This window comes from Mercenaria mercenaria, chromosome 3 (assembly GCF_021730395.1).
Source record: "Mercenaria mercenaria strain notata chromosome 3, MADL_Memer_1, whole genome shotgun sequence".
Lineage (NCBI taxonomy): Eukaryota > Metazoa > Mollusca > Bivalvia > Venerida > Veneridae > Mercenaria > Mercenaria mercenaria.
The window spans coordinates 3,097,159-3,124,985 of record NC_069363.1 but is presented as its reverse complement, the minus strand read 5'-3'; the positions used below and the strand labels follow the sequence as shown (position 1 = coordinate 3,124,985).

At 34.4% G+C, this 27,827-nt stretch overlaps 3 protein-coding genes across 4 annotated transcripts; 1 reads left to right on the top strand and 2 right to left on the bottom strand.

Annotated features, from left to right (window-relative positions):
* Positions 1-9,017, top strand: LOC123525576 (inactive pancreatic lipase-related protein 1-like). The gene is made up of 7 exons (XM_045304723.2): positions 1-382; positions 5,325-5,434; positions 5,819-6,007; positions 6,766-6,994; positions 7,323-7,439; positions 8,351-8,473; positions 8,722-9,017. Exons 1-7 carry the CDS (start codon positions 325-327, stop codon positions 8,961-8,963), a joined length of 1,068 nt encoding a protein of 355 aa, XP_045160658.2. The 5' UTR covers positions 1-324; the 3' UTR covers positions 8,964-9,017.
* Positions 9,018-13,747: 4,730 nt separating this feature from the next.
* Positions 13,748-16,887, bottom strand: LOC123525577 (glucose dehydrogenase [FAD, quinone]-like). Of its 2 annotated transcripts, none has more exons than XM_045304724.2 (2): positions 16,790-16,887; positions 13,748-15,741 (listed from the first exon to the last, which is right to left on the bottom strand). In XM_045304724.2, exon 2 carries the CDS (start codon positions 15,734-15,736, stop codon positions 13,940-13,942), a length of 1,797 nt encoding a protein of 598 aa, XP_045160659.1. In that variant the 5' UTR covers positions 15,737-15,741; positions 16,790-16,887; the 3' UTR covers positions 13,748-13,939. The 2 variants fall into 2 exon arrangements, with proteins under 2 accessions (XP_045160659.1, XP_045160660.1); XM_045304725.2 differs by lacking the exon at positions 16,790-16,887 and adding an exon at positions 16,485-16,697.
* A 3,626-nt stretch (positions 16,888-20,513) lies between these two features.
* On the bottom strand, positions 20,514-23,313 carry LOC123523699 (neuronal calcium sensor 2-like). The gene is made up of 2 exons (XM_045301349.2): positions 22,684-23,313; positions 20,514-22,361 (listed from the first exon to the last, which is right to left on the bottom strand). Exons 1-2 carry the CDS (start codon positions 23,062-23,064, stop codon positions 22,194-22,196), a joined length of 549 nt encoding a protein of 182 aa, XP_045157284.2. The 5' UTR covers positions 23,065-23,313; the 3' UTR covers positions 20,514-22,193.
* Between the last annotated feature and the right edge of the window lie 4,514 nt (positions 23,314-27,827).

Below are 27,827 nucleotides of genomic sequence, written 5' to 3'. Positions count from 1 at the left end.
CAACAGGATTTACCTGTTAACACTATCGTACGTTAAAATTAATATGAAATTAGGAAAAGGCTATTTTTCTTAATTTATAATTTATATTAAGTACATAGTATGTTAGTATATCGGAATATAGCGTCAATATAATATTTTAAAGATATTTCTAAACTATATATAATTACAGGTTCAAATGATAGGATGAACGAGTCATTTTGCAGTTTGAACTGACCCTGCTTTGACATAAATTTCCTTATCATTTTGTGCTATATCAAAACAAATTATAAAGAGTTTGGTGTAAGCAATAGAACGCTACTAGAGTAAATAGTTTTCTTGCTGAATATGGGAGTGTTTTCATCGGTTACTTTACTGACTGTGCTGTTGGGTTCCTATACAAATGGTAAGTTAGACTTGCATTCTTAGCGTGTGTGTTTGTATTTACGATTCAATTTAATATTGTTTTCAAAGGTTTGATTTTCATCATACTAATGATATATTTTTTTAATTTTCCTACTTTATAGTTCTGGGTGTATTATTGGGATGTATATTGTAGCAACAAACCATGAATTAAACATAATCATGTCGCTCATGCCTATTAAAATAATTTTATCATTACCTTTCCGGTATTACAATTTTACAAAGTTATCTAACTATTATTCATTTAAGGTAGAACGCGACACTTTGCAAACTTTCGAGTAGCGTCTTGAAATTTTGCATGTGTAAAATTGACCATATTTCAAACAAGATGCTTTTTTATACCAATAGAGCCGACCAGTTTTTATACACGAGACGTCAAAGTTGACCACCAAAGCCCGTTTTTGAAACTGACGTTGCCGCGTATCCTTGGCAACTTTTACGGGTACTGCAACGGCACCAGCCAACAAATTTTCTTAAATTATACATTTTTCGACGGGAATTAGTTTTTCCTTTATGGTGATGTAAAAATCATTGTTTTACACCGACAAATATTTGAAAAATGGAAAGAAAATCGCCGTTTTTGACTAAAAATTGACGTTCAGTTTCGCAGCATTTTTCGGCTTTAAATCAGCATATTACAAAATCCCTGAATTAAATTTTTGATTTTTTTCAATAAACGGTGTTTAAAATGTATACCGAGTCCAACAGACAAATAAAACTGGGGAGTCACCGACTAAGTTTTTTTGGTACATGTGATTTTATTTCCCCCACCCCCATGCGAAAAATGACGTTGCCGCATATCCTTGTCAACACTGTTACGGGTACTGTGACGACATCAGCAAACAAATTTTCTTAAATTATACATTATTCGACGGGAATTAGTATTTTCTTTATGCTGATGTAAAAATCATTGTTTTACACCGACAAATATTTGAAAAATGGAAAGAAAATCACCGTTTTTGACTAAAATTGACGTTCAGTTTCGCAGTATTTTTCGGCTTTAAATCAGCAAATATTTGAAAAATGGAAAGAAAATCGCCGTTTTTGACTAAAAATTGACGTTCAGTTTCGCAGCATTTTTCGGCTTTAAATCAGCATATTACAAAATCCCTGAATTAAATTTTTGATTTTTTTCAATAAACGGTGTTTAAAATGTATACCGAGTCCAAATGACAAATAAAACTGGGGGGTCACCGACTTAGTTTTTTCGGTACATGTGATTTTATTTCCCCCACCCCCATGCGTAAATTTTGTACCATAATTCGACGTCTCAGGTACGTTTGAGACATCATGATTTGGCCATTGTGTTTAGCTTATCAGCTGCACCATTTAGTGTTTTACTGGTTCTCAAAGAACTTTATAGAACAAAAACAGACATTTTGTTCCGTGGCAAGACGTTTATATATTAACAATGATGAAAACGTATTAAAAAGTGAAATCTTAGTACATTTCAATATGTTATATAACGTGCCACTGGTGCAGAAAAAAAAAATTGAAGAAAATCCGAAGCGTTTGGTATCTTTAAATGCGTCAAGTGGACACAATTTGCTATAAGTAAGGAGGCATGTGTCTAATAAATTCAGAAGTTATTGGGTTCCGTTTCGACATTTTGTTTAATTTAAAATCCAGCATATTCCTCATATAATGCGTATTTTACATTTTTGATATTTCTGTAACTTTTTTCTCCGCAAACCTTAGACGTCCATTTTTGATGAACCGTGATTTCTCGTCCGTCGGACTGTTTTCATAAATCGTTCTGTTCAGTCAACAAATATCTGCATTTAAAATGGTATATAATTTGTGGTGATCACTTAACCTTAGACCCGATATTTACGTTAAAGTTACGTCAGAGCGACAAATATGACGTTGAGTTTTGAATAAAAAATATAATGCTTTAATCTTGTCTAATGTAAAACCCAAACAATATAATTTGACTAAAAAGTAATATGGTGATGAAAACTTTATTTAATTGCAATGTGTATTTGTTTCTGTAAATCTTCATTTTAAGGTAAACTCTACTTTTAGATCAAAATAGCCTTTAAAACTCGGTTACCGTTGGCGAAATTATTGTGCTGAATTATATTACTCTACCCCTACCCCAGATACAAATACGTAATTAAACGGGTTCTCGTATGTCTTGTGATCAATTTTTAACCTAATTTAAGAAGAATTTAGTCAACAGAGTCCTTTAGCACTTTGCAAGGATTTCTTGAATTTCCTCTTAAGTTCATGATTATACATAATTGATACACACGACATTGCAAACATTAACAAAAATAATAAGAAAAAATAAAAGCCCTAATATCGTTGGAATAAACATCACAAATTTATTTAACTTTATTATAAAGTTTACGTTTTGAAAATATTTCGATTGTTTTTGAGAGTAGTTAGACACCCCGATTTCAAATAAAGTGCAGGCACGGGGAAACAGAATTTATATTCATTGTACGGAGGCTGTTGTTCTGAAAAGGTTAAGGTTTCGATGGAGGCCTTGAGAAACAAAAATCAAACAACACCAAATCATAGAAAGAAAGAGTTGTTTGACATGAAAGTTGAACAGCATGTAAAACATGTATATTACTTTACGAAACAAGTGTCAGTATACTGATATAAACATTGAATTCCGGAAAAGGGCTGCCTAAAGGGGCTCCACTTCCGGGCAGTTAAACGCCTTTAAAAACTCACCATTTTCAAAGAACTGTTACACGTGTTTGTTTTGATGCATTTGCAATAGCATGCGAGTGGTGAAATTTCACGTAACAAGGTTGAACATAGTTTTCAGCAATTGTTTATCTTTTTTTCTTTACAGATGGCATTCATTTTCAAAGGGAGACAACTTTTTCTCAAAGATTAACCTAAAATAATCGGAAAAAGTTGTTTCCCTTCGAAAATGAATGTCATTTGTACTTAAAACAATCGGGAACAGTTGTCTCCCTTTGAAAATGAATGCCATTTGTAAATAAATAAAGATAAACAATTGCTGAAAACTGTGTTCCATCTTGTTATGCGAAATTTTCCCCTTTAGGCAGCCCTTTTCCGGAATTTCCATAGACACATAATAGAAACATATTCCAAATATAATATTTTTCCTAATATTAGAGACCTATCAGACATAACAAGTACGAGTACATACTCTGCTAAAAATGATAAATATTCCATAAAATAAAAAAATGAGGAAACTGTTTGTTTTAGGTTTAGCGCTGTTTTCTGTTACGATAGGCGGTTAACCTAACCAGTGTTCCTCAACAAGTAACTTTCAACTTCACCACATAAAATCGGAGGTGGAGGACAAATGATTTCGGACAAATACCTTCTACCAAATTGTCACGCCCTACCCAGGAATCGTAAAGGGATTCATAGAACTGAGCTAAGCGGATGGGGTAAAAGAAAGAAACACAGAAAACAGTGGTTGTGATGGAAACTCGCTGTAACTCATCAGCGGTTAAACATGTATAATTCTATGTTGTAATTATCTATATGAGCGACTCAAGAATCGTTACATTGTACATAGGACCGACGGCTCAAACTTTGCTGGTCTTGGTTTCGTATTTACGAGATATTAGGATTTGTACCATTATATGTATATGTGTAAGATTTTATAACTTATTTATTTTTATTTTAACAAGCGTCTGAGATTTCAACATTCAAAATGTAACAATTTTCAAACAATTTAGCAGTTCACTCATCAGAATTTTATAAAGCTACGCTTATGCGTTAATGTACCTTTAGGATAGTATTCAAAGCGATACCTCTTATTGAGCCGTGCCATGGGAAAACCAACATAGTGCATTTACGACCAGCATATATGAAATTGGGATGTGCGGGCGGGCGTGCGTGCGTGTGTGCTTATGGAGGAAAAGGGATAATATCAAGAAAAACTTTACTCTCGTGGAGGGCAAACTTAAAACTATATGAAACTGCTGTACAATTCTGATCTTTGATATTTTACAATAATTATGCTTTAACTTTTGTTTCAAATGTGAAATCTCCGAACTATCTACACAATTGCATATGTATTAATTCTTCATTTTAGCAGTGTATTACAACGGAAAACTTGTTAATTTGGTTCTTTGAATAAGAAAAAAGATTTTAAAAAATCATTATTATATAGAAAATATATTAAAAGCGATTTTCAAAATGACTGAATTATGATGTCTCGAACGTATCTGCAGACGTCGAATTATGGTACAAAATTTATGCATGGGGGTGGGGGAAATAAAATCACATGAACCGAAAAATCTAGGTCGGTGACCCCACAGTTTTATTTGTCATTTGGACTTGGTATACATTTTAAACACCGTTTATTAAAAAAAAATCAAAAATTTAATTCAGGGATTTTGTAATACGCTGATTTAAAGCCGAAAAATGCTGCGAAACTGAACGTCAATTTTTAGTCAAAAACGGCGATTTTCTTTCCATTTTTCAAATATTTGTCGGTGTAAAACAATCATTATTACATCACCATAAAGGAAAAACCGATTCCCGTCGAATAATGTATAATTTAAGAAAATTTGTTACCTGGTGCAGTTGCAGTACCCGTAAAAGTTGCCAAGGATACGCGGCAACGTCAGTTTCAAAAACGGGCTTTGGTGGTCAACTTTGACGTCTCGTGTATAAAAACTGGTCGGCTCTATTGGTATAAAATAAACTGCATCTTGTTTGAAATATGGTCAACTTTACACATGCAAAATTTCAAAACGCTACTCGAAAGTTCGCAAAGTGTCGCGTTCTACCTTAAGTATCACTTGAAAAGAATTTTGCTGTATGAGATATGTATCTTTATAGTTTAATTCTGATCTCTGAAATTTTGAGCCGTATTGATCTCGCAGTAAACTAAAGGAACGGTATTAAAATCCATTATTACTGCGTAATGTGGCATTTTACCTTCATCAAAGTTCAAATTGTCGAAAATTTCAATTCGATAGGGTTGTTTTTTGCAAGCAAGGTGTGTTATGATGGCGTTGGATGTTTTCACGGAAGTCATCCATTTGACAACAGTCTCGGTGAACTGCCTGATTCTCCTGATGAAGTTCAGGTTATTACCACATTTTCATTCTGATAACTATGAATACGTCTTCAAAATTGCTTTTATAGGTTTTTAAACAGTAGATAACAACACGATTTCGATTAAACTATAAGTTTCTATGCAATTCTTTACCTCTTTGATACAATGAATTGACATACCTTATTCATTTTTGGGGCTCCATGAACAGTTTCAAAAAATGAGTCGCACATATTATTTTTTAATTTTCAAAACGGTGGTTACAGTTCATGATATAACCATTGTTGATATTGTACGAAGAATGATATCATTATCAAAAGTATAATATTATCTTCTTCAGCAAATTTGTAAAAACTATGTTGTATAAGAAATAGAAATATTTGAAAAAAAAATAAGACCTGCTCTTTTAAAATTCAGGTGAGAACATATTTATGGACGCAACAGAATCCTGTGGAAGCACAAGAAATTAATTATCAAGATATTGAAAGCATTGAAGACTCCAACTTCGACGCTACCCGTCCCACAAAAGTACTGATCCATGGTTTTATGAGCAGCAAAGATGAATCGCCGATCATTGCCAACCTATCTGTGGCATTTATAAAGCAGGTTCGCTTGTCTTATTCATTGCTTGTCGGAAATTAATAGAACATGTTATTGTTCTGTGCAGTAACACATCACTTGTGTTTACTGAATACACATGATATGCTTTTGATGTAATTCATTTAAATTGAAGAAAATCACTCTGTTAAAGGGTAAGGAAAGCCTGATAATAAGTTAATTCTATATGGAAGCCATTCTGAAGCCTTTCATAACGCTGAAAATATTTCTAAAATCGGACCACTATTGAAAAAGATATGGCTGTTTGAAATTTAAGAAAATTGCCGATCATGGAGGCAGCCATTTTAGTGTGTTTATGACGTCATTTGAATTCTTTATTTATCATATAACCTTTTAAATAGATAATTTTCATATGTTTCTTGAGTGTAAGGTATAAAAATGATAATTTCTTTCATTATAGCTGGAAAAAGTAGATAAAATTATTTTACAGAAATAAGTAAATACTGTTCAAATGTGTATCGAAAAATTTAATAAATCCGCCATTTTGTTTTTATTGCCATGGAAATAAAATGGCCACTTATTTGACCAAATATTTAAAAGCTAATAACTTTCTCGTTTTTACTCCGATTTTGATTTTTTTCTCTTCTTTAAATGATTTCAGAAATCCCAGCTGACGAAATTAACGTAAGATCAACGTTGCATTTCCCTTTAATGCAACGATCATTTACGAAAGCATTTAGTCTTTGTATAATAGGCATAAGTGAATGACATTTGTACTATCTTAACTTACACATGTTTTTATGTAGGGAGACTTTAACGTTATTGGAGTTGATTGGTCAAAGGGAGCGAAAAAGTTTTACCCAAAAGCTGTGGCAAACACACGGCTTGTAGGTGCTGTAGTCGCTCAGCTTCTGACCACATTGAAGGATAAGTTCCAAATGAAACTCGAAAACCTGCATGTCCTTGGGCATAGTCTAGGAGCCCATGTCGCTGGGTATGTCGGCACAAGGATACCGGGTATATCAAGAATTACAGGTATGTAAGAAACTTCAGTTTGTGATATTGTATTTGAATTGGATAGTAAGTCGTTCACGTATGTATTACTTTGCAATAATTTAAGTCTTCTGATTAATTAAAGTACGAGTCAATATAAATTTCGTCCTATTTATTCCAAAGGTACATTTTGGCCTATAATGCTCATAAGATAACATTACTGAATTTACAGTTAAGAAACTTAACCATTTGCGGATTATGCATGTCAGAGGTGGCACTGTTACAACCATACAAATGTTACAAAACAAGTATATATCATAAAATGTTCTACGAGCTAGAGCTAAATGTTGAACTTATTTCATATTGTAAGGTCTTGACCCAGCCGGTCCCCTGTTTACAAAGACTGACCCAGTTGTTCATCTAGATCCAAACGATGCTTTATTTGTTGACGTTATTCATTCAGATGGTGCTCCATTAGAGGATGCAGGTGAGTATACAATTAAGGGCAATTTAAAAAGGTTAATTTAACCTGCATACCTATTCATAATACCTCATATTATATTGCACCTAATAAAACAAAGGAACACATGTGAAGCAGACATATAACGAACAAAATTATGCTTGACATTAAATGCCGAACCAGCACATTACAGTCAACCATACAACCTTCGGCTCTAAATATTTTTGTCATGTAATTAAGACCAAACAGCGACTTTAAATGCACTGCCAAACTATAAATTACAGGATTGATTAAATAGTATATTGGTTGTAGGGGAGATAATTGTATAAGACATGTCTTTCATTCCTATCCTTTCCTTTATTTCATGTATACTTGTTGTACTGTTTGGAATAACTATGTTTAATCTAAAAGGAAATATTATCTATTCATTTCCTTGACAGTATGTTCTGTTGACAATAATTTACTAGTATAAATTTCACGTTTACCTGTCAAATAACTGCTGTGCTAAGGGGGGTTGGTGGGGATATACACTGTTTAGTGCATAAGCAATTTGGTACGTAATACCCATCGATATCATTAATAGAATTATGACTGTGCCTGTTATTACCTATTCATGTAGGTAATTGTTGAGTACTTCACAATGCAAAAATAAATACATTCGCTCTTACCCCCTCCCCTCCGCATCCACCCCCGCAGGCAATCTGGACTTTTTCTCAGACATTTGAGTAAACAAACATTCACAATGGTCGCAGTTATACTGATTATAATAAAAAGTTACTGATTCTTATCAGAGTTTGAGTTGTGAATATTGATTCGGCGATATACCATAGTAATTTTAAAAGTTAAGATTCAATCGGTTTGGTCGTAAAGGGTCTGCCTTTTCAGTGTACAGCGTTCATCACAAAAGTTACAATCTGCAAATTATATTTTGTCTACAGGTTTTGGAACATTGGCGCAGTTAGGGCATATGGATTTCTACCCGAATGGAGGTCAAATTCAGCCAGGTTGTCCTCCACCAATCAAGACTACCGTTGAACAACTTCTTACATTGCAGTTTACAGGTTTAATAGTTTGATATTCGCGAATGAAGACAATAAATAACTTTAACATTTTTAATAATTAATCTACAGTAAAATTTAACATATTGATTGGATCACCAAAGCAAAATTGAATTTGAGATATTCAGATCGGTCTATCAAGTTTAGATAAAACAATTATTGATGTGTATTATAGTTATAAAAATACGTAAGTTACTTGCAGGAGTTAAGAAAGAACTAAATTCTTATTAAAAGCTTATCTGCGTTTTCAGATGCTTTCGACAGCGTATCGTGTGCTCATGACCGAGCGATTTGGTACTTCATAGAATCCGTTTTAAACACAAACTGCAAGTTCACATCATACCCCTGCTCTTCTTGGAAGAATTTTAAGGCTAGGAATTGCACAACATGCGGAGATATCGGATGTCCTGTAATGGGCATTAACTCTGTGGAAGTCCCAACAAAGGGAACATTTTATCTGCAAACAAACTCTCACACACCGTTTTGTCATTAGTGAAAAACGCTTGTGAATAGTCAGAAAAAAAGTAAAATATATTTTTGAAGACTTGTTATTTGTCCTTGAAATATGTTTTAGTGCATTTTTCCATAAATTTTCAAGGTATTTAGAACTGACATGATATGGAAATTCTGTCGCCTACATGTAACTTGATGGTATTGAAATTATAATGTAATTTTTCTTATAATATGTTACCTATAGGCACAGTTATGATAGTACCATTATCGTCAGCTTATTAGTTTTTGCATGAAACAATTACAGATGTTTCTAAAAAAAAAAACGCCAACAGTATTGTTTGTTGATGATATATCACTTCCAACCGCGGAGTACTGCTCTCAGATGAGTATTATTTTTTATTGCCACACATTTTTAAAGCCGTGTGACATACGTCTCGAGCCTATGGTCTGAAGAGGTCAAAGCCTGGCAAATGGAAAACCTTGGGGACATGTTATCAAAATGTCCAATGTGTATGTCTCGAGTCCTTGTCCAGCAGCACAAAACATTGATCCAGTCTTTCACCATATCCAACTAGCTGTATAGCTTTAATTTGCAGACTAACCTGTTGTTTTTAGATGTGTAATTGCAAAACCAGGGCCTAGCAATGTCAATGTCTTGGAGTCTATTTCGCCTTATCAACAATGTGTCCCCTGCATTTTAAAGGTTCACGAGCGCAAATAAGGCAATAAATAATACGTTTAGGGGAAACTGCCAAAAGTCCTGCCAGGCTCAGTTGTTTTAGAAATGCTGAGGGAGCGCTTAAAAGGGAAACAGCAAGAAGAGATTTCAAGCGAATCAGGTAAGAAAGGCAGAAAGAATCAAAAGAAGGAAGAAAATAAACAGAAGAGGTAAAAAGGATGAAAGCAAGAGAAGAACAAAAGGATTAAATGAAAGAAAAACAAAAAACAAAACATACAGAGTCCAATGAATCTGATGTGGAAAATATTACGTAGTCACATTGATGACATTGATGGGTCGATATTATTTGTTAAGAGTTTCAAAGTATTTGTAAGACATATGTTACTACTAAGCAGTTTTATCAAAAAGCAGTGGCGGACACCTGTCTTCTTGTAGTCGCTCATCTATTAACAACACCGAAGGAAACGTTCCAAATGAAACTCGAAAACCTGCATTTTCTTGGGCAGCCCATGTCGCCGGGTACGTTGGTTTAAGAATACTAGGTATAGCACGAGTAACGGGTTAAGAAAGTTCTTTGTAGCTTGTATTACCGGTTTTAATTTAAATGAAAAGGCTTCAGTGTATTTATTACATTTTATTCATTTGAATGGACAATTTAGTGTAAATATTTCATTTCACAAATGTCTTATTCATTTGAATAGGGTATATATCTTCCGTGTTCATCAGTAACACGTGTCTTTGTTCATTTTGGTTGTATTATTATCATTAACTTCCTATTCTTATTCATTTTAACAGTTTATATTGCCCAACAACACATATACAATGTTGACATAATTAATTCAATAGGCAAAAACAGGTAGATAAATACGGTTTTAAAATGGTCACAAGAAATGAAAGAGGTAGCGCACGCAAACATGCTTAATCAGAGTGGAAAATATACTAACGAGTACATTAAAAGTGATTACCTGTAACTACATAGAGCTTCGGCGGTACTTCTTGTTTCTCTTAAGGAAATCGGATCAACCGAGTAACAGGACATTATGACATATATTTCTTTCTCTGTAAACTTACAAAATGAAGGACTTGTTTGGAATATCACATATTTTTGGTGGAGGTCCTCGTACCCAAAACCGTCGGGAGTCGTCCCCTCCCACATTCTTCACTAACTTTACCCACTCTGAGAACACTCCTACATTACCATTATTTAACCTTTAAGATCGTTTGGTAGGATAAGATACAAATTAGCAATATAACTGTATTCGTTTAGTATAAGTATATAGACAACTATGTGGGGGGGGGGGGAATCTAAAATCTGAAAGAACATGAAAGAATAACAACTTAGAAGACCAAATAAGGGGCGACTTTAGACTGCTGCTGTAAAGAATATTCAAATCTACTATGTTAAAAGAGTATTATCTGGACCAGAAAACGGAACTAAGAAAAATAATTAAATATTTCATTAACTGAATTAATGGAAACCCATTGACTAACAGTCTTCATTTTAAGGTAAAATAAAAAGGAAGTGGGTATAAAATAGAAGATATAGTACAAAGATCTTTAAAACATCATTTTCTCACCAGCGCCTTTAATGAATATGTTCAATTTTTTACTTGATAACACGGTATCTCTGTTTGTGATTAGAAGGAACTGTAGAAGTGGAAAATTCCATTATTCCAAACATGTACTTGTCATGAACTTTTTAAACTAAGATAATCAACGTCTGTATTGTGTCATTGCCTCATGTATCAACTGCCTTTCATATTGTTGGTGCAAAACCTGAAACGAGAAGTCCTTGGCGACTGTTTGATAATCTCATAAAGGTCAATATTATATAGAACAATGTACTGACTAGAACAAATATATCAGAAGTGCATATGTCAATTACCTCGTGTATTTTCAATTTGATATGACCGTTAAAGGCGTCAACGAATGTTTGTATTTCCATTTGTTGTAAGGTAAATGTGTGTCAAAGATAATTCAACGAGATGATATCTTTGAAGTCTTTATGTGTGTGTGTGTGTGTGTGTGTGTGTGTATGTGTGTGTGTGTTTCGGTTTAACGTCTTTTTCAACAATTTTTCAGTCATATAAACGACGGTGTCTACTTGTAGCAGTGAGCACAATGCACAACTTTATAGTGCTGCCTCACTGGAATATCACGCCGTAGACACGTGGCATGATACCCCACCCAGTCACATTATACTGACACCGGGCTGACCAGTCCTAGCACTATCCTCTTAATGCTGAGCGCCAAGCGAGGAAGCTACTAGTACCATTTTTTACGTCTTTGGTATGACGCGGCCGGGGATCGAATCCACGACCTCCCGCACTCGAAGTTGAAGTCATTATATATGTATACATATTTGCTATGTATTTGTTGCAAACGTGTGGCAAGCTTACAGTTATATTAAATGTAAATATAATGACTAAAGAATAAGAAATGATTTTCTAACAAAATACAATAGAAGATATATACATAAAATAAACAATCAAGGTATTACAACATACAAACACAAATAGATAGTGACTATAATTGACTATATTTTGGTAACACTGGCACAGTCAAGTTAGTATGGTGATTTCTTAGTTTTCAATGGTGGATGGACACCGTTTACGGCTAGGCGCCTTGGCACAAATGCCGAACTTAATTGCCATATGCAAGATTGATCCGTTTATAAGATCACCAGTGTTTAAGAATGTTAATAACATAATTTGGAATAATAAATGTACCATTGAGTCGCAAATCTCTGACGCTATAAAATGTCTTCGTAGCACAAACAATGCTTTTGAGGTTTACTACTTAAATGGGTTTGCGGGCATCCGGCTTATATATTGGTGGTTAAAAAATCTATGTACTGTGTACAAGCTTCGTGTCTAGTTTGAAGACTCCATGCGAGTTTCAAATTGTTAAGCAGACACTATATATTGCAACTATATTTAAAGGTCTGCTGGTGTTAAAAGACCGTTTACAAATGTAACCCGAGTTAGGTTTATTTCGACAAAAAATGATGTTGCGATATTTGCCTGTTTAACGCTAGTTTCCTGTTAAAAAAGACATATATTAAGATTACCATTACTCTTTTAACTGTATGGAATCATCTTAGTTTACGCGACATCAATTTTTTTAAAAAGAATTCATTCCATATATAGGCTGACATACGTACTTGGCAAAAAAATTCAACCTACATTAGAAGAGACATGCAGTTTGTGAACAGTACTTTATGGCTCAAAGTTTTCAAAGGACGTGCTTTGCATTTTAATTTGTGTTATAGTATACGACTGATAAGTGTTTAAAACATGACTTGCACAGGTCCAGTTCACGGTTCGGAGATTTATAGACTTGGTCCCAGTGTTGTTATATGGTCATACGGTCAGGTGTTTTGGGATCATAGAGTTTTCAATTCTATTAAGATAGAAGCCCGATTAAGCTAGTACTAGCGAGTATGGGGGTCATTTGCCAATATATCTGAAAAAGTGACCTCAGATAGCAAGTTTGTTAATACTTGACAGCTCTGCTAGTCTGCGGATATATATGGTGACTGTCGTATGTTAGGGTTTAGTTGAAGGCTTCAGTTACGACAAAGGTCAAAACTAAATTCAACACTTCTTACATATTAATGATAGGACATCGTTGCGCTTATTCATTTCATGACATTGCATTTTAACAGTAAAATCTTATCTTTATAGCAAACATGCATGTATTTGGCCTCTGACCTTGTGCTGTGACCTTCTTATGAAACTAGTAGGCAACTGCCCCCCCCCCCCCCCCCCCCCCCCACATACACACACACGCCCTCAGTGAAATTTTCCCAATGTTCATGAACATTGCACATGACTGTCAAGCAATAACAAAAATGCCACCAAAGCAATTCCTGGGCCTAAGCTGAAGGAAACATAGGCAGGCGTATTAAGGTGGTCTAGTGGTAACACGCTTGGCTGTTAATCCGGAGGTCCGGGGCTCGAATCCCGGTCCAGGTACTGGAAAATTCCGATAAGTTCTTGGGTGTCTCCCATCTAACTAAGATGTCAGAGTACAGGTTCGTGTGTTTCATTGATATTAACTGAGAACGTTAAAAGACCAAGATTGCTAATTCGCGAACTGAAATGGCTCTATATAAATCTGATATAATAACAACAATCCATGCACAAGTTTCAGATGAGGTTGTAACGTTTTAACTACAACGGAACAAATACTATCATACATGTACTAACTGTGCAAATATGATTATTAATAACTTTTAAGAAAATCTTTCTGGAACAAATTTTTTAGATGCAGGAATGATAGTGCATTTAAATAATGTACCATAATTGATTAATGATATCATTTGAAATTCTTTTCTATAACTTTCTCTTCAGATTATGTACAGTATATTTCCCTCTTATCATGTCTGAAGCTTTTTCTGCAATCATAATGACAGGAGCATTTGTGTTTCCTGATATGACGTTCGGCATAATAGACGCATCGACAACACGCAATCCTTTGATTCCCTTCACCCTTAATTCCGGATCTACGACCGCTGTTGGGTCATTCTCCCTACCCATTTTACATGTGCCTGCTGGATGGTAAACAGTGTAGGCCAGATGCTTTGTGATGCATTCCCAATAATCATCAGAGCGAAATTCGTACTGTGAGCAAAACGATAGTTTCATCTTATCCATGCTTGCGCCTATCTTTTTCATAGATGGCGTTGAAACGTACTTTTCCCAAAGGCGAAATGCTCTAACGTACGCATCAATGTCTCGTTTATCAGTCAAATACTGGGGGTCAATCAATGGATAATCGAACGGATCAGCTGATTTCAATTTAAGTGTACCGACACTCTTTGGGTCAATAAGGCTTATTACCGTAGAAAACCCCAAAGAGCCTGTAGGAAATAGATATTCTTTAGCGATTTCGTCTTTAAAGCATAAAAAATTATCAGACATAGCAACACCATACATCATGAACTGTATATCTGCTGCGCAGTCTTTTTGCTCCGTTTCATAGGAACAGAAAAATGCAGTCGCATCTAGTCCGGCGATTGAAAGAATGCCTTTACCAAAGAGTTTATACTGTAGCTGCGTCTTCCAACTGTTAACCTTTTCCGGTGTGATACCGACATCTTCCGTGATGCCAGCAAACGTGTGTAATAATAAATGATCCTGAAGATTTTCACCCACTGGTAAATCAGCCACCACCTTTATGTTTAGATCATCTAAGTGATTCTTTGGACCGATTCCAGATAACATCAACAGTTGGGGCGAGTTGACTGCACCTCCAGATACGATAACTTCCCGCTTTGCTTCAATATAGTTCTTCCGTCCATTTCTAACAAAGTATACCCCTTTAACTTGTTTATTTTGTATATTTATTTTTGTAGCAAGAGAGTCAATAGCAACGTGAAGATTTGGTCTACCAATAGCCCTTCCAAGATATTCTAATGAGGTACTACTTCTAATTCCATCACGTATACTGAGCTGCATTGGACTCCATCCCTCCTGTATTTCACCATTATAATCCGTAAGTTTGTAACCCATTTCTTCTCCAGCCTTCAAATAAATATCAGCGATTGGTGTTACGCCACCAGTGCTTACGCCAATGTATCCACCGACATTATGATACTTCGAGCCCTTTAAATTATCAATTCTCATATCTTCCAACTTCAGAAAATAAGGGAGGACATCTTCGTAGCTCCATCCGTCGCACCCAAGCTCCGCCCACTCGTCATAGTCATGTTTACTACCACGAGTATACTGCATTGAATTAAAAATACTCGATCCTCCAAGCAGCTTACCTCTTGGCCAGTAGGAACGATTTTCAACCATACCTAAATGGGATTGTTTTTGCGGAACTGTGTAGTACTCCCAATCTACATTCGTCTTTTGTAGGTCAAAAAAGTGCAAGGGTACATGGTACGTTTCGTTAACGGTATAATCGCCTCCCGCTTCTAGCAAAAGTACCGTCACTTCTGGATCTTCCGAGAGACGGGAAGCCACAACTGATCCTGCTGAGCCGGCCCCAATAACTATATAATCATAGCTTTTGTGAAGTTCAGTCCTGGTAACTACAGATGGCATCGAAGGAGAACGGACAATAAAGAAGTAGAAAACTGCAAACGCACAAACAACAATTGACAGACTCTTCAGAGAATCCATTTTACCTGAAATGTTAAAGTGATACTTTTAGAAGGGACTTAACAACGAGTACAACAGTTATATTTGCATAAACTGTAAAAACTAACACCTGCTCATAATTACAGAATGGAAGGTAATCAATACCGACAATGTTGTATGATGTATATGCATTATGCAACAAACTACTTATAGATAATACAAAGTGAAATGATAACTTTTTTAATCATGTCCTCTGTTTGAACATTTCCAATACAAAAAGTTTACCTATATACAGAATTTCTGGTATTCATTTCTCATACTTTATAATACGCCATCTAATAATCAGTACATTATTTATAAGAATACGTTTTTAATGGAAATTCAATTATTATTAAATGTTGAGGGCTCGATTGAATTGAGCCTGTTCATGAACGGTAGTGGATATAGCCCCGGGTTGAACAGAACTCAATATTTGCACAACTCATAAATACTAAAGCAATTTAGAAACATCCGCAGATATGTTCATACGGCAAAGTGCATGGTCCCTTCAATTATACACAGAGTGCTGTTCCAGGGTCCCTAATTAAAATAATTGGTTGTCCTTAACGAGGAAACAATGGGCAGAACTTAACAAACTGGAATTTAGAGAATCTTGTTAGTCTAGCCAACCCTTGGTTTCACTAGAGTTCATATTCTCTACATTTATCTTATTGTATTATAATTTAAGAACCTTGAAATAGAGCTGCTGTTCAATTTAAAGTTACTCTTAAAGGAAGTATTTATCCCTTACCTAAATATTCCTATAAACGAACTTCCACTTACACATGTGCGGTGATTATATACTACATGCACTGTTGCGTTTACAACATAACTATTGCTTAATAAATGCAGTTCAGTATGTTACATATTAATTGTCCCTAGTTTTATTCTATCCACGAGGTTGAATAACTCGGTATGAACTGTCTGACCGAAGGGTCAGAATATGTGTTTAACATGTATATTCTACACGTGCAGAAAACAATGTAACTTGTATATAAAGGAATACTTGATTTGATTATAATCATTTGCAAACTACTGTTTATAAAACCTGCTTACCTTAAATGTTAAACCCAACTGTGTTTACTATACACTTCACTTCACAGTATTAAGGTCACGTCCAGTATTAAGACTAGACATACAAATCGTTATCAAGCCGTTGTAAGATTTGTGTCATCATATTTTTGACTTTGGTGCTTTAAGGGGACGCATACTTTGAAATAAGAAAAATGTGGGTGGGGTATTTACCTGCAAAAAAGTACAAGGTTTTGGTACATGAAATGGATACTGTTTCAACTGTTATAAGTACACAAAGGATTGCTCACTAAAATAAAAATGAGAAAACTGAAACCAGAAAGTTATTATTGAATTACATAAGACTTATTGTGTACATTCAAAGTCAACAATTAAGACTTTTTGGTGCGAAAATAATAGTGCTTCACCTTGTCCAAACATTTATCAATGTCCTACAGATTCTAATTTAAAGAAAGAACGTGAAATATGGTCACTGTCTTGCTTTTCATTTCGCATATGTAAGCTAAAACACATTATTTAGTTTGTTTACAAAGTAGTGCATAAGTAAAGATACGGTGGTCAAGGAATGCCACATTCCAAAACTAAAAGAGTATATTCCCCTTAATACATTAAACATTTATCGTTACAGAAGTCTAGTGGCTTACAATAAGGGCCTAAAAATGTTGCCATTATTAATTTTTAACTTGGTATTCATGAACTACAATGCACTTAAATATCAAAACACATTCAACGAACTTTTGAAAATGTATTGTCTTAAAAATCCCTAAAATAAGTTATGAAATTTGGTTGTGAGGTCCAATCAATGTGTATATGTGCAAAAGTAATATTATAATCTTGTTCACAAAAGTTACTAATACACAGCAGGCATGTCAATGATCAAAACTAGATGAATATACAATTATCCTCACTTTAATGTCATTTATAATTTATCCTTGAATTCTCCACAATACTTTTCATAACTCTGTTTGCACGAGTTGCATGAGAATGCTGTCATTCACGTAAAAAAATGGGGTCAAATAAGTTGTAAATGCAATATCATCTAAGTATAGGATAGACAACGGCACGAGTTTTCTATCCGACTTAGACCACGCGACATAAAAACTGCAATTATTGAAAACTCTCCCACGCGTTCTATAGAAATTAGGATTAACGTGTTTTTATAAGAGTAATATCAACTTTGTACCGTTAGCGCTTAATTGTCAGTAAGCCACATGAAAGAATGCAGGTTATTTGTATAAATTCAGTTTTACTCAAATACCGGATTTACTAAGATTTAATGTTCATCACTTTGAGTCATTTGCAATCACAAAATTAATGCTAAACAGTTAATCATGGATTTCTCAAAAATACTCAAAATTGGACTGCATGCTGAACAATTAGCTTTTGTGAGGAGTTTGCATGTTGGCGAAACACGATGACAGATACGTTGATTCGTTGATTCAAGAAGATAGCCAGGTTATTTATTTATTTATTTAGTTAGTTAGTTAGTTAGTTATATAGGATATACTTTGTGCGTAGATGCTCGTAGGACTACGAATACCTTTTACTATATCGTGCCCTTCTTGTAAGAATGATGTAGTTGTTTTACTTTCTAACTGGGCCAAGTTGTTCGAAACTTTAACGGGTTGTAATTCAGTTTAGTTTAGTTTATACTAATTTGTTTTAGCTCGATTGTGATGAAAGCTTTAACTGTTTAAGCTTATTGTAACCACTCTCGAGTCCGTTTCCTATGAAAACTAGTACTGGGGTCATATGAGAAGTCATGGTCGTGACCCCAATGATACTCGAACCCACGACCACTGCATTAAGCTGTTAATCTAACCGCCTGTTAAATTTCTATTTATGATACTAGTCTTGGTGGGTGGGAAACACTTGTATGATGTTTTAATTTTACTGTTAAGATGGTTTAGTGTTTATAATCCTTAACAAGTACATTTGATATTCTAAGTTTTCTAAGCTGTCGAAATCTACTGATAAAGTTAATTGGCCGTTAACTCGCTCGCCTGTTAAAGTTTCGAACAACTGGATCCAGTTGATTGCAAATGTAAGGATCGTGCTGACATGTCTTTTTTTATAACAAGTGAACATAAAAAGTTACAACTGTTGGAAACGTTTCAGTGAATGTGTAAATTACGTTTTTACCCAGTTGGTTCTACACTACAAATATGTAGTATATTGTTATTCATTTTTATTGATATCTAATAACATGGGGTCATTTTTACAATATTAATATTTAGACGCTGTCAACTGAATTTACCTCCAAGTCAGTCTTATTTGTTATCCCATTGATAACTGGTGAGAATATTGCAAGGTCATTTAACTCCGGCGTTAGCCTGTATTGTTAGATGGTAAATTGACACGAAATTCACGCGTTTTTTGCCCAAGTTTCCCCCGATATATATACAACGCTACTGTTGTATATGAAATATAGACGGGTACAAGTCTGCTTTGCGATTGGCTATATACGGATTATCGTGGTCTAAACGTAATTAATGGATTATGCAGTTCAAGATAAACTTTATCTCATAACGTAACGAACATGTATAATGTTGTAACAACAACTTTACTTACACTGATTTAAATAGCAGTCGGTTTATAAGTGACTTTATTGATTCATTTTGTGTTTTGTTATTGTTGTCAAAAAGTATAACAGAAGTGCCTCACAACTGAAGCGGAAACCGGTTTGATGTGCAAAGTAGTCCAATGTAAGTAATATTTTTTGACAAATGTCCACAGAAATTAATAATTTTCTAATATTAAAGACGAATATCTGAATAGGATTCATTATTTGATAAGAAATTATAATCATCGACATGTTTTTTTTAAAAATCGTACACGTGCTGACACCTAAGTTGTCTCCCGTTGTTTATTAGAGTTACCTTTCGTCCGGCGTAGTAATACATTTGCAGTGAATCGCCGAGAAGTCATGGGAAAATTAAAAACCATGTAAATAAACTAAAATTAACCACCTTTTCAAGATGAATTTCAAGTGATCGCCATTATGCATTTAACCCGCCTGACCTGTGTAGCATCTTAGATATCTGTTCTAACGTATTCATTGTGTAGAATGTCATGTTATGCCCTTGCAATGCTAATCCCACTCTGATTTTATTTGTTTACATTTTTATCAATGAGAAATATGGCGTCCATCCCGAGCTGAAAAGACGTGGCGTTAAATTTTTACATGTTTAAGCAAACCTGGTGTATTAGAAAGAAAATCTCATCCCTTCAACATTAATTGGAACACTGTTATTGTAAAACACCTGTTTTTTCCTAACAAAAAATCTTAATATTTTGTGTTGAATGTACTTTCACAAAGACCTCTGTTTTCCTATTACATTCATAGTACCACATCCTTATCCACAAAATACTGAATATTACAGGTGTCCATCAGTATTGTATCAGTTTAGGAATATGTATTTTATTTTCCCACCATCGAATATGCACCCCTTCCGCATTTCTGTATGAACTGTGAATGTAGCAATATGCGTCCCCTTAAACAAAACTAAATTAGAGAAATAGACCCCGTTTGATTCGATATATATCTAGCAAGCAAATAAAATATTTATGACGTGAAACTTTTGAAGAGGCAACTCGTACCGGTAATCTAGCCTGACTACCTAGCAGAATGGTTAGTTTTCATAAATACAAGGAACATGTTTAAAGTACATTTTAAACATTTCTAGCAGATTTGAGCTATTCATGAGTTGTAAGCAAGGGGGAATTATACAAGTGTAAACGTCCGTATAGAAACAACCTCATGTTATGTATTACATCAGATGGGTCCGCAATATCAGCTGTATAGATCACTTCATGTTGTATGATATTGTATTAACAAAATGATTCAAATATAACTGATTTTTCAGCTCCGCTTGATTGAAATTTAATATCCATCAATATTTTCAATATAGACGTGTGATTTCATCCCAGGTATGTGTTGTCACTAATGTCACTACATTTACGGATGATGTGGCGTGAAAAAATATATTGATGTCGGTATTCTTCAAATTTACTCAGCAAAAGAAAAGTATGTATCATTTTATAAGTAAATTAATATGCAACAAAAACATGATTAACTTTGCTTGTTCGGTTACCTTATTGCACTGCCACGGCTCAATGAATTTATGTACAATAGTTACCGTTGATATGTTTCATTTAAATGATATTATTACACAACTTGTCCAATTTTCATTTAAATCTGTCGAAATTTGGCAGAGATAAAAACAAAAACCAAATATAGAGTTGTTAAGAATATATTTTGTCATTTCGGAGTGACAGTATTAAATATACTTTAGACTAACGCGGAACTGTATATGAACGCGGAACATCACACACATTTTATTATTATCATATATACAATATTTTGAAATAAAGACATGCATATTCATATCTAAAGCTACTACAAAGGTCAGGAATAAGATTTATATATCCCCTGAAACACTCAAATGTCGTCAAACAGATATCTCGATATTTAATTTGATCGCTGCACGTAGTGTAATGAACGAAATAATTCTAATTTCGGCTATTATAATATCTAATTATTCAACCTGTTGCTGACTTAAATATTGACCTTTCCCACTAGGGTCATTTACCTGCTACTGGCAAAACTGATGAGTACGTGATGTTTCTCTGTGTATCAATATAAGCGCTTATCGCTAATCACATGAGGTCTATTTTTGTTCAATATAACCAATGTTCAATAAAATATAGAAATTCGGAAAGGTCATAAAAGTTTATATAAGCGCAGTTAAATCATTTGGTCAAAAAAAGAAAACTTTGTTGCGTCAGTAAAAAATATTCTAGTAACAGTCTGACATCTGTATTTATTACAACTGTTACCACCGTCGGATACCCACGGGTGTCTCATTACGCTACTCAACATGTTTCTACATGAATATTAATGTTTAATTTCTTGGAGCAAGTAAGTGTGACCAGTATTTTATGATTTTTTTTTTCTCGATTTTTTAACGTCTTCGTTTTCCTAACAGTAAAATGCAGATACGGGTAAGGCTTAGGAAGGATGACAAGTATAAATTAACAGATCATAAAATAAGTCATCCCGATAAGCCAAATAAGTAAGGCTACTCATTATGCTACTCAGATACCAGCGGGTAGGCGCTTCTCTACATGTCATAGTCGGATACCCACGCGTGCCTCATATCACTCATAAATCCCTTATTTACATTAAATTTGCACATTATGTATAGTCGTTGAAAGATATTACGATTTTACCCTGAAAATATCCTCTTTTTATTCACCGACATTATCTGGGAAACACTATTTCATTTGTTATTTTGATATAATACAGGACAAAGTCAAACGGATGACCTGCCATGTTGCAAAGCAGTCTATAAAGTTACTGTAAACATAAAACGTTTCCAAAACTTAATGGGCATTTTAATAAATGTTATCAGCTATTTATCCTTATTCATTCCATATGCAGAAAATGTAATATTCGTCTGTCTTTCAAAGCCGCCGAATGAAACTCGTCCCATGATATTTCTCCATTTCCATCTACGTCCATCATATTAAACAAGAGTTCAGTAAGCTCTTTCGGAGAGATGTCCCTTTCCGGTCCGTTTATGCGATACGCACACTGTGTATGAAATGGAAAGGGTAGAATGTTTTAAATACCGCGTAGATCTATATAAATAGTTTCAAGGATAGTTGATAAAACACTATTTAACGGACTAAACATAACTGAAATTTAGCACAAAGAATGAAGCGTTTCGCTTAAAAAGCTAATTGTGTGAACGAAACATTTTTTTTGTGTTTATCTTGCTGACATAAAAAGCATTGATGTTTTATATTGGCGGAATAATGTTTAAATACCTTCAATCTAATAGAAAACCATTCAGTTAAAATGATATAACAGATTCAAGAGAAGCATTTGTAAATGTATCACTCAAATGTATTACATTTATAATGGAAAATAGCTCGTGTTTATCGATAGAATCATTTCCGTCCATGTCATACATATTGAAGGCCCACTTTAGTTTCAGCTCTACATCGTTAGAAGATGTTATATATATTGCGAGCAGAAACTCTTCAAAGTCTACATATCCGTTTCCATCACGGTCAAATGTCCGAAACACATTGTCTGCAAAATCTGAAGCATCTCCTCCAAACATACTAGTATATACCGCCCTAAAATTTTCTCTGTTTAACTGTCGTCCATTGACTAAGTTCTTCTTGAAATCTTTGTGCCACTTTTGAATCTCTTCAATTGGCATATTCACGTGCTTCTGCAGACGACATATTTCACGCTTGCTTAAGCCTCCAGTCTGAGTCCCTCCCATTTGTCTCAATTCCTTTTTGTTTTGTATTATAAATTATGTTAAATTGTTAAATTTACTCTCTAAACCTTAGGTTTAAAATAGTTTATTCCTTCGTGTTAGTTCACTTCGAAATTTTCAATGTCTTTGTCTCATTCTAATTTGGATATTAAAAAAAGCAGAAACATATGAACATTCTTACTACACTTAATATTCTTAATTGTAAAATGCTGTAGTATTCATTACGGCTAAACAAAGCCACATAACCTCAATCAATAAAAAATATGACGACGAACACATCATAAGGCTAACAGAACCTAAATATTTCGTAATGGATATAGTTCTCATTTGAACAATATTGGTCTTAGATCAAATTTTGGTGTAATTACAAATGTCAAATAATTAACAAATATCAATTATGATAGTATTGCACGTTTGATAAACCTGAAGTTATGGCGTAACGTCATCGTAGAATAAAGCCAAGACTCGGGTTACGTATAAATAAATGGCAACATGTGAGTAAATTTATTTAAGGTGGAGTGCGACCTTTAAATTTTTTTTAGATAGATCTATGAAAAATTAACGGAAGAAAATTGAGGATTATTCTGATTTATTCCAGTTTTCCGTTTGGCTCTTATTTAAGCCACATTTGTTTGGTGCGCTGTAAAACTTGGCCACTAACGGCACTTTTTGGGCGTCAATTCTTGGCGTCATTTTCATTGTTTCTGTACGGTTTTCAGCATATCCCTGTTTTAGCTGGAAGCGGACGCGAATGAAATTTATATATTTTTAAAAGATTTAAAATTTCCTTTCCTGTGATATAAATTTCGTGAATGATTTATGACGTACCTTAAGATTATGACGCATTAAAGCGTCGGACTTACACAAAACTTTATGTAGAGTTTAGCTGGAAAATTGTCCGTTTTTCGATAATAACATTTTTTCGGGTCGAGGAATTTTGTTTAAATTTCAATCATAAATGCGCAAGTATATTTACTTGCGCTTGATTAACAAAAAGTTGTATGTCACCAAATTCGTTTTTTCAGTCCCATCGATTTTGTTTCCCCACCCCCGAGATGAAATGCGACGTTATTTGGTGGTAATACGCTAAAGTTTCGGACGATTTCGGAAAGTTTGGAACCTGTTTTCGAAACTTTATCGTAAAAATATACGTTCAATGAAGGCATATACTGAAATATATATATAAAAAAACCATCACATATACAGTAAATCGAATTATATATAAAAAATGAAGTAAACGCGAAGTTATTTGGTGGTATTTTAAAGTTACGCCGATAGTTTCGGACGATTTCGGAAAATTTGTACTATGGAGTTTATTGTCGACATAATTTCGTTAAGTTATACGTTTAATGTCAGCATATATATACTGAAATATAAGAAAATAACAATTCGAATTATAATAGAAAAACGAAATCCCGGCTAGTTATGAGCTGTGAACTTTCGTTTTTTTTATAATTTATTATAACTAACTTAGTTAGCATTCGAGTTTAATGTGTGATTATGATTAAAATACTCCTGTCAGAAAGCGCATCATATGAAGAAAAAATGATTTTCAACTTTATAAGAATTTGATTTAATCGTGGGATTTACGGTGTTCCGTTAGGGCCAGCGGCTACTCCCTGTAAATGGGAAGCCCGAAGGTACGATGGTATGATGGCTAAGCGCGACAGTACGGTGGCGAAAACAACGACAGTACGAAGGTGACAGTCTGTTGAACTACTCTTCGGAATCAACTGTTGTGCTTCACCATCGTAGTGTCGCGGTCCGCGATTCACCATCGTAGTATCACCATCCTAGTGTTGCGGTTTACCATATTATACTGTCGCGTTTCGCCAACGCACTGTCGCAAGTGTCTTTTTGATGTTAACCTGACAACAAATATTTTTAACGTTGCAATAAGAGCTGATTAAAAATATTTTCTTACAAAATAATTAATAACAATAACATGTTTTATTATTCATTTTCTAGCTGAGAGGTTAATTTTGAATATAATATTGTTTAGAAATAACATTCTGTCGGGTGGTATTCGTTTGAATTAAACCCAACAGGTTGATATTTATTTTTTAAACTTCATGAAAACAATAGACTGACGGAGACTATTCTTGAACAGTACAACGCAAATAAGGTATATAAACAGAAAAAAGAGGGTGAAGTGCGACAGTGCGATTGCAAAGCTCGACAGTTCGATGGTGAAACTGCGATGGAGAAGCGTGGCAGAGCGATGGCGACGCGTGCCAGTAGGATGGTGACACTACGATGGAGAAGCGTGACAGAGCTATGGCAACACGTGACAGTACAATGGTAACACTACGATGGAGAAGCATGACAGAACGATGGCGAAGTATGACAGTACGATAGTGAAGCGCGACAGTGCGATGGCGAAGCACGACAGTGCATTGGTGACACTAAAATGGTTAAGCGCGACAGTGCGGTGGTGACACATCGGTCGCGAAGCGCTACTGGAAGATGGTGAAGCACAACAGTACAACGGCGAAGCAGTACTGCAGCAATTCACCATCGCACTCTCACAATTCGCCATCATTTTTTGTTTGGCTGATTGTTTGATATGACGTTTTTTCCATTACATATCAGCTGAGCTGCAAATTTCTAACTGAGTGTCAATCGCGATTCTCTGCGACATTATTTGTGAACTTAAACACATCTTCTACTGTAACTCGGAATAGTTGAGTGTTGCTTTTCGATCAAACCTTGCCGCTTGTTACACTTTAAAGAGTGCATATGCATTTCGACATCACAGTGAGCATGATATGTCTCCTGCAAAATCTTGAATACAACAAAGTCGGTACTGTTTAATAATTTTCTCTTTTAAGTTTTCTTTCTAATATGCAAAGGAAGAAACATTATATCAAGTCAGCAATCGAGCTCGAGTAACAAACAGAAAATCAGTGATGAAAAATATACAGTATTTCTTTAAACTAAAAAAGAATAAGTAGACAAACTCCGTTAACAGTAAAACTTTAACTTGTGGTTAATTCTTTACCTTTCCTACATACAGCAACAATCCGACATCTAAGGTGCACAGTTATAATATTTTACATTGATATCGTCCATGGATGTACGGTCTCTTTGACCTTTAGAAAATTTTGAAACGGTAACATGCATGAGTCCATTATAACACATGTTCACATTAAATACCAATAATGAAGATAATACAAACTTTTAATGATGTTTTTTTTATAGAAGTAATTCCATTAAAATTACGTATCAAAATCGAATGCAAAAAAAAAAAGTATTATAATTGAAGTAAAAACCAAAAGTTCGCAACTCAAAACCAGCCGGGGCTATTTTTTTCTACTATTATTCTATTTACTGTATATGTGTTATTTCTTATGTTTCAGAATATGCTTTCGTTGAACGTATATTTTTACGATAGAACGTCGACAACATCTTCCATAGTACAAGTTTTCCGAAATCGGCCGAAATTTTAGCGCAATTTTAAAAATACCACCAAATAACGTCGCATTTCAGCTCGGGGATGGGGAAACAAAATCGGTGGTACTGAAAAAAACGAATTCGGTGACATACAATTTTTTGTTTATCAAACGCAAGTAAATATATTTGCGCATTTATGATTGAAATTTAAACAAAATTCCTCGACCCGAAAAAATGTTATTCTCGAAAAACGGACAATTTTCCAGCTAAACTCTACGTTAAGTTTTGTGTAAGTCCGACGCTTTAATGCGTCATAATCTTAAGGTACGTCATAAATCATTCACGAAATTTATATCACAGGAAAGGAAATTTTAAATCTTTTAAAAATATATAAATTTCATTCGCGTCCGCTTCCAGCTAAAACAGGGATACGCTGAAAACCGTACAGAAACAATGAAAATGACGCCAAGAATTGACGCCCAAAAAGTGCCGTTATTGGCCAAGTTTGACAGCGCACCAAACAAATGTGGCTTAAATAAGAGCCAAACGGAAAACTGGAATAAATCAGAAATATCCTTAATTTTCTTCCGTTAATTTTTCATAGATCTATCAAAAAAAAATTTAAAGGTCGCACTCCACCTTAAACGACAACGTAACTATCATTCTAAAGATAAATGTAACCTTAAGACGTTTGACCGTTTGACAGGTCAAACAATATCAAAAAATGTCTTAGTCTTAAGATACCGTGTAATGTGCGGTAAATTAAAAAAAAAAAAAACAAAAAAAAAAACAAGTAAATGAACCTTTACATTTTATTTCACCAAATTATAGACGCCATATGTTTGTTTGATGGCGAATGAAAAAAAAAGTTACTTTTGCCTTTTTCAATCACATTAAATAACTTGAACAGTACGTCATACGAAACACAGTTCAGAATTAATTTAAAAGCAAAAATATTTCCAAATAGTGTGCATGATGTGTTGTAGCAGATAACATACAAATATATGAATAATGTGGAAGCTACTTGTGCATTAAATTCTAAAATACCAAACAGGCATTTTGTAAACATTATACAAATTGTTTCGTATAAAGTATTCACAAACACAAGGCGGATTTTCTTACACATGTTTTATACAACATTGACATTTAATTCTACATGTTCATCTACATATATAATATTAAATTTATACCAAATAGATGCATAGTCGCCAATGGAATGCTACTGAATTACGCCTTTAGCCTTATTACCATTTAACTACTTTCCTAATAAACCTATTCTTATACACAGTATGGAAAATAACCTTTACTGTTCCAGTAAGAAAGAGTATATAAAGAGTCCTGGCAGAAAGCTTTGCATTACATTCCTGGCGTAG

Excerpts from the sequence above, each read along its gene's own strand:
- LOC123523699 (XM_045301349.2), bottom strand. The coding sequence starts at position 23,064 with ATGGGAGGGACTCAGACTGGAGGCTTAAGCAAGCGTGAAATATGTCGT. Across the intron at positions 22,362-22,683 it reads AGCTATTTTCCATTATAAAT|TGTGCGTATCGCATAAACGG; the intron begins GTAATACATTTG and ends TTTCATACACAG.
- LOC123525576 (XM_045304723.2), top strand. The coding sequence starts at position 325 with ATGGGAGTGTTTTCATCGGTTACTTTACTGACTGTGCTGTTGGGTTCC. Across the intron at positions 6,008-6,765 it reads CTGTGGCATTTATAAAGCAG|GGAGACTTTAACGTTATTGG; the intron begins GTTCGCTTGTCT and ends GTTTTTATGTAG. Across the intron at positions 7,440-8,350 it reads TGCTCCATTAGAGGATGCAG|GTTTTGGAACATTGGCGCAG; the intron begins GTGAGTATACAA and ends TTTTGTCTACAG.
- LOC123525577 (XM_045304724.2), bottom strand. The coding sequence starts at position 15,736 with ATGGATTCTCTGAAGAGTCTGTCAATTGTTGTTTGTGCGTTTGCAGTT.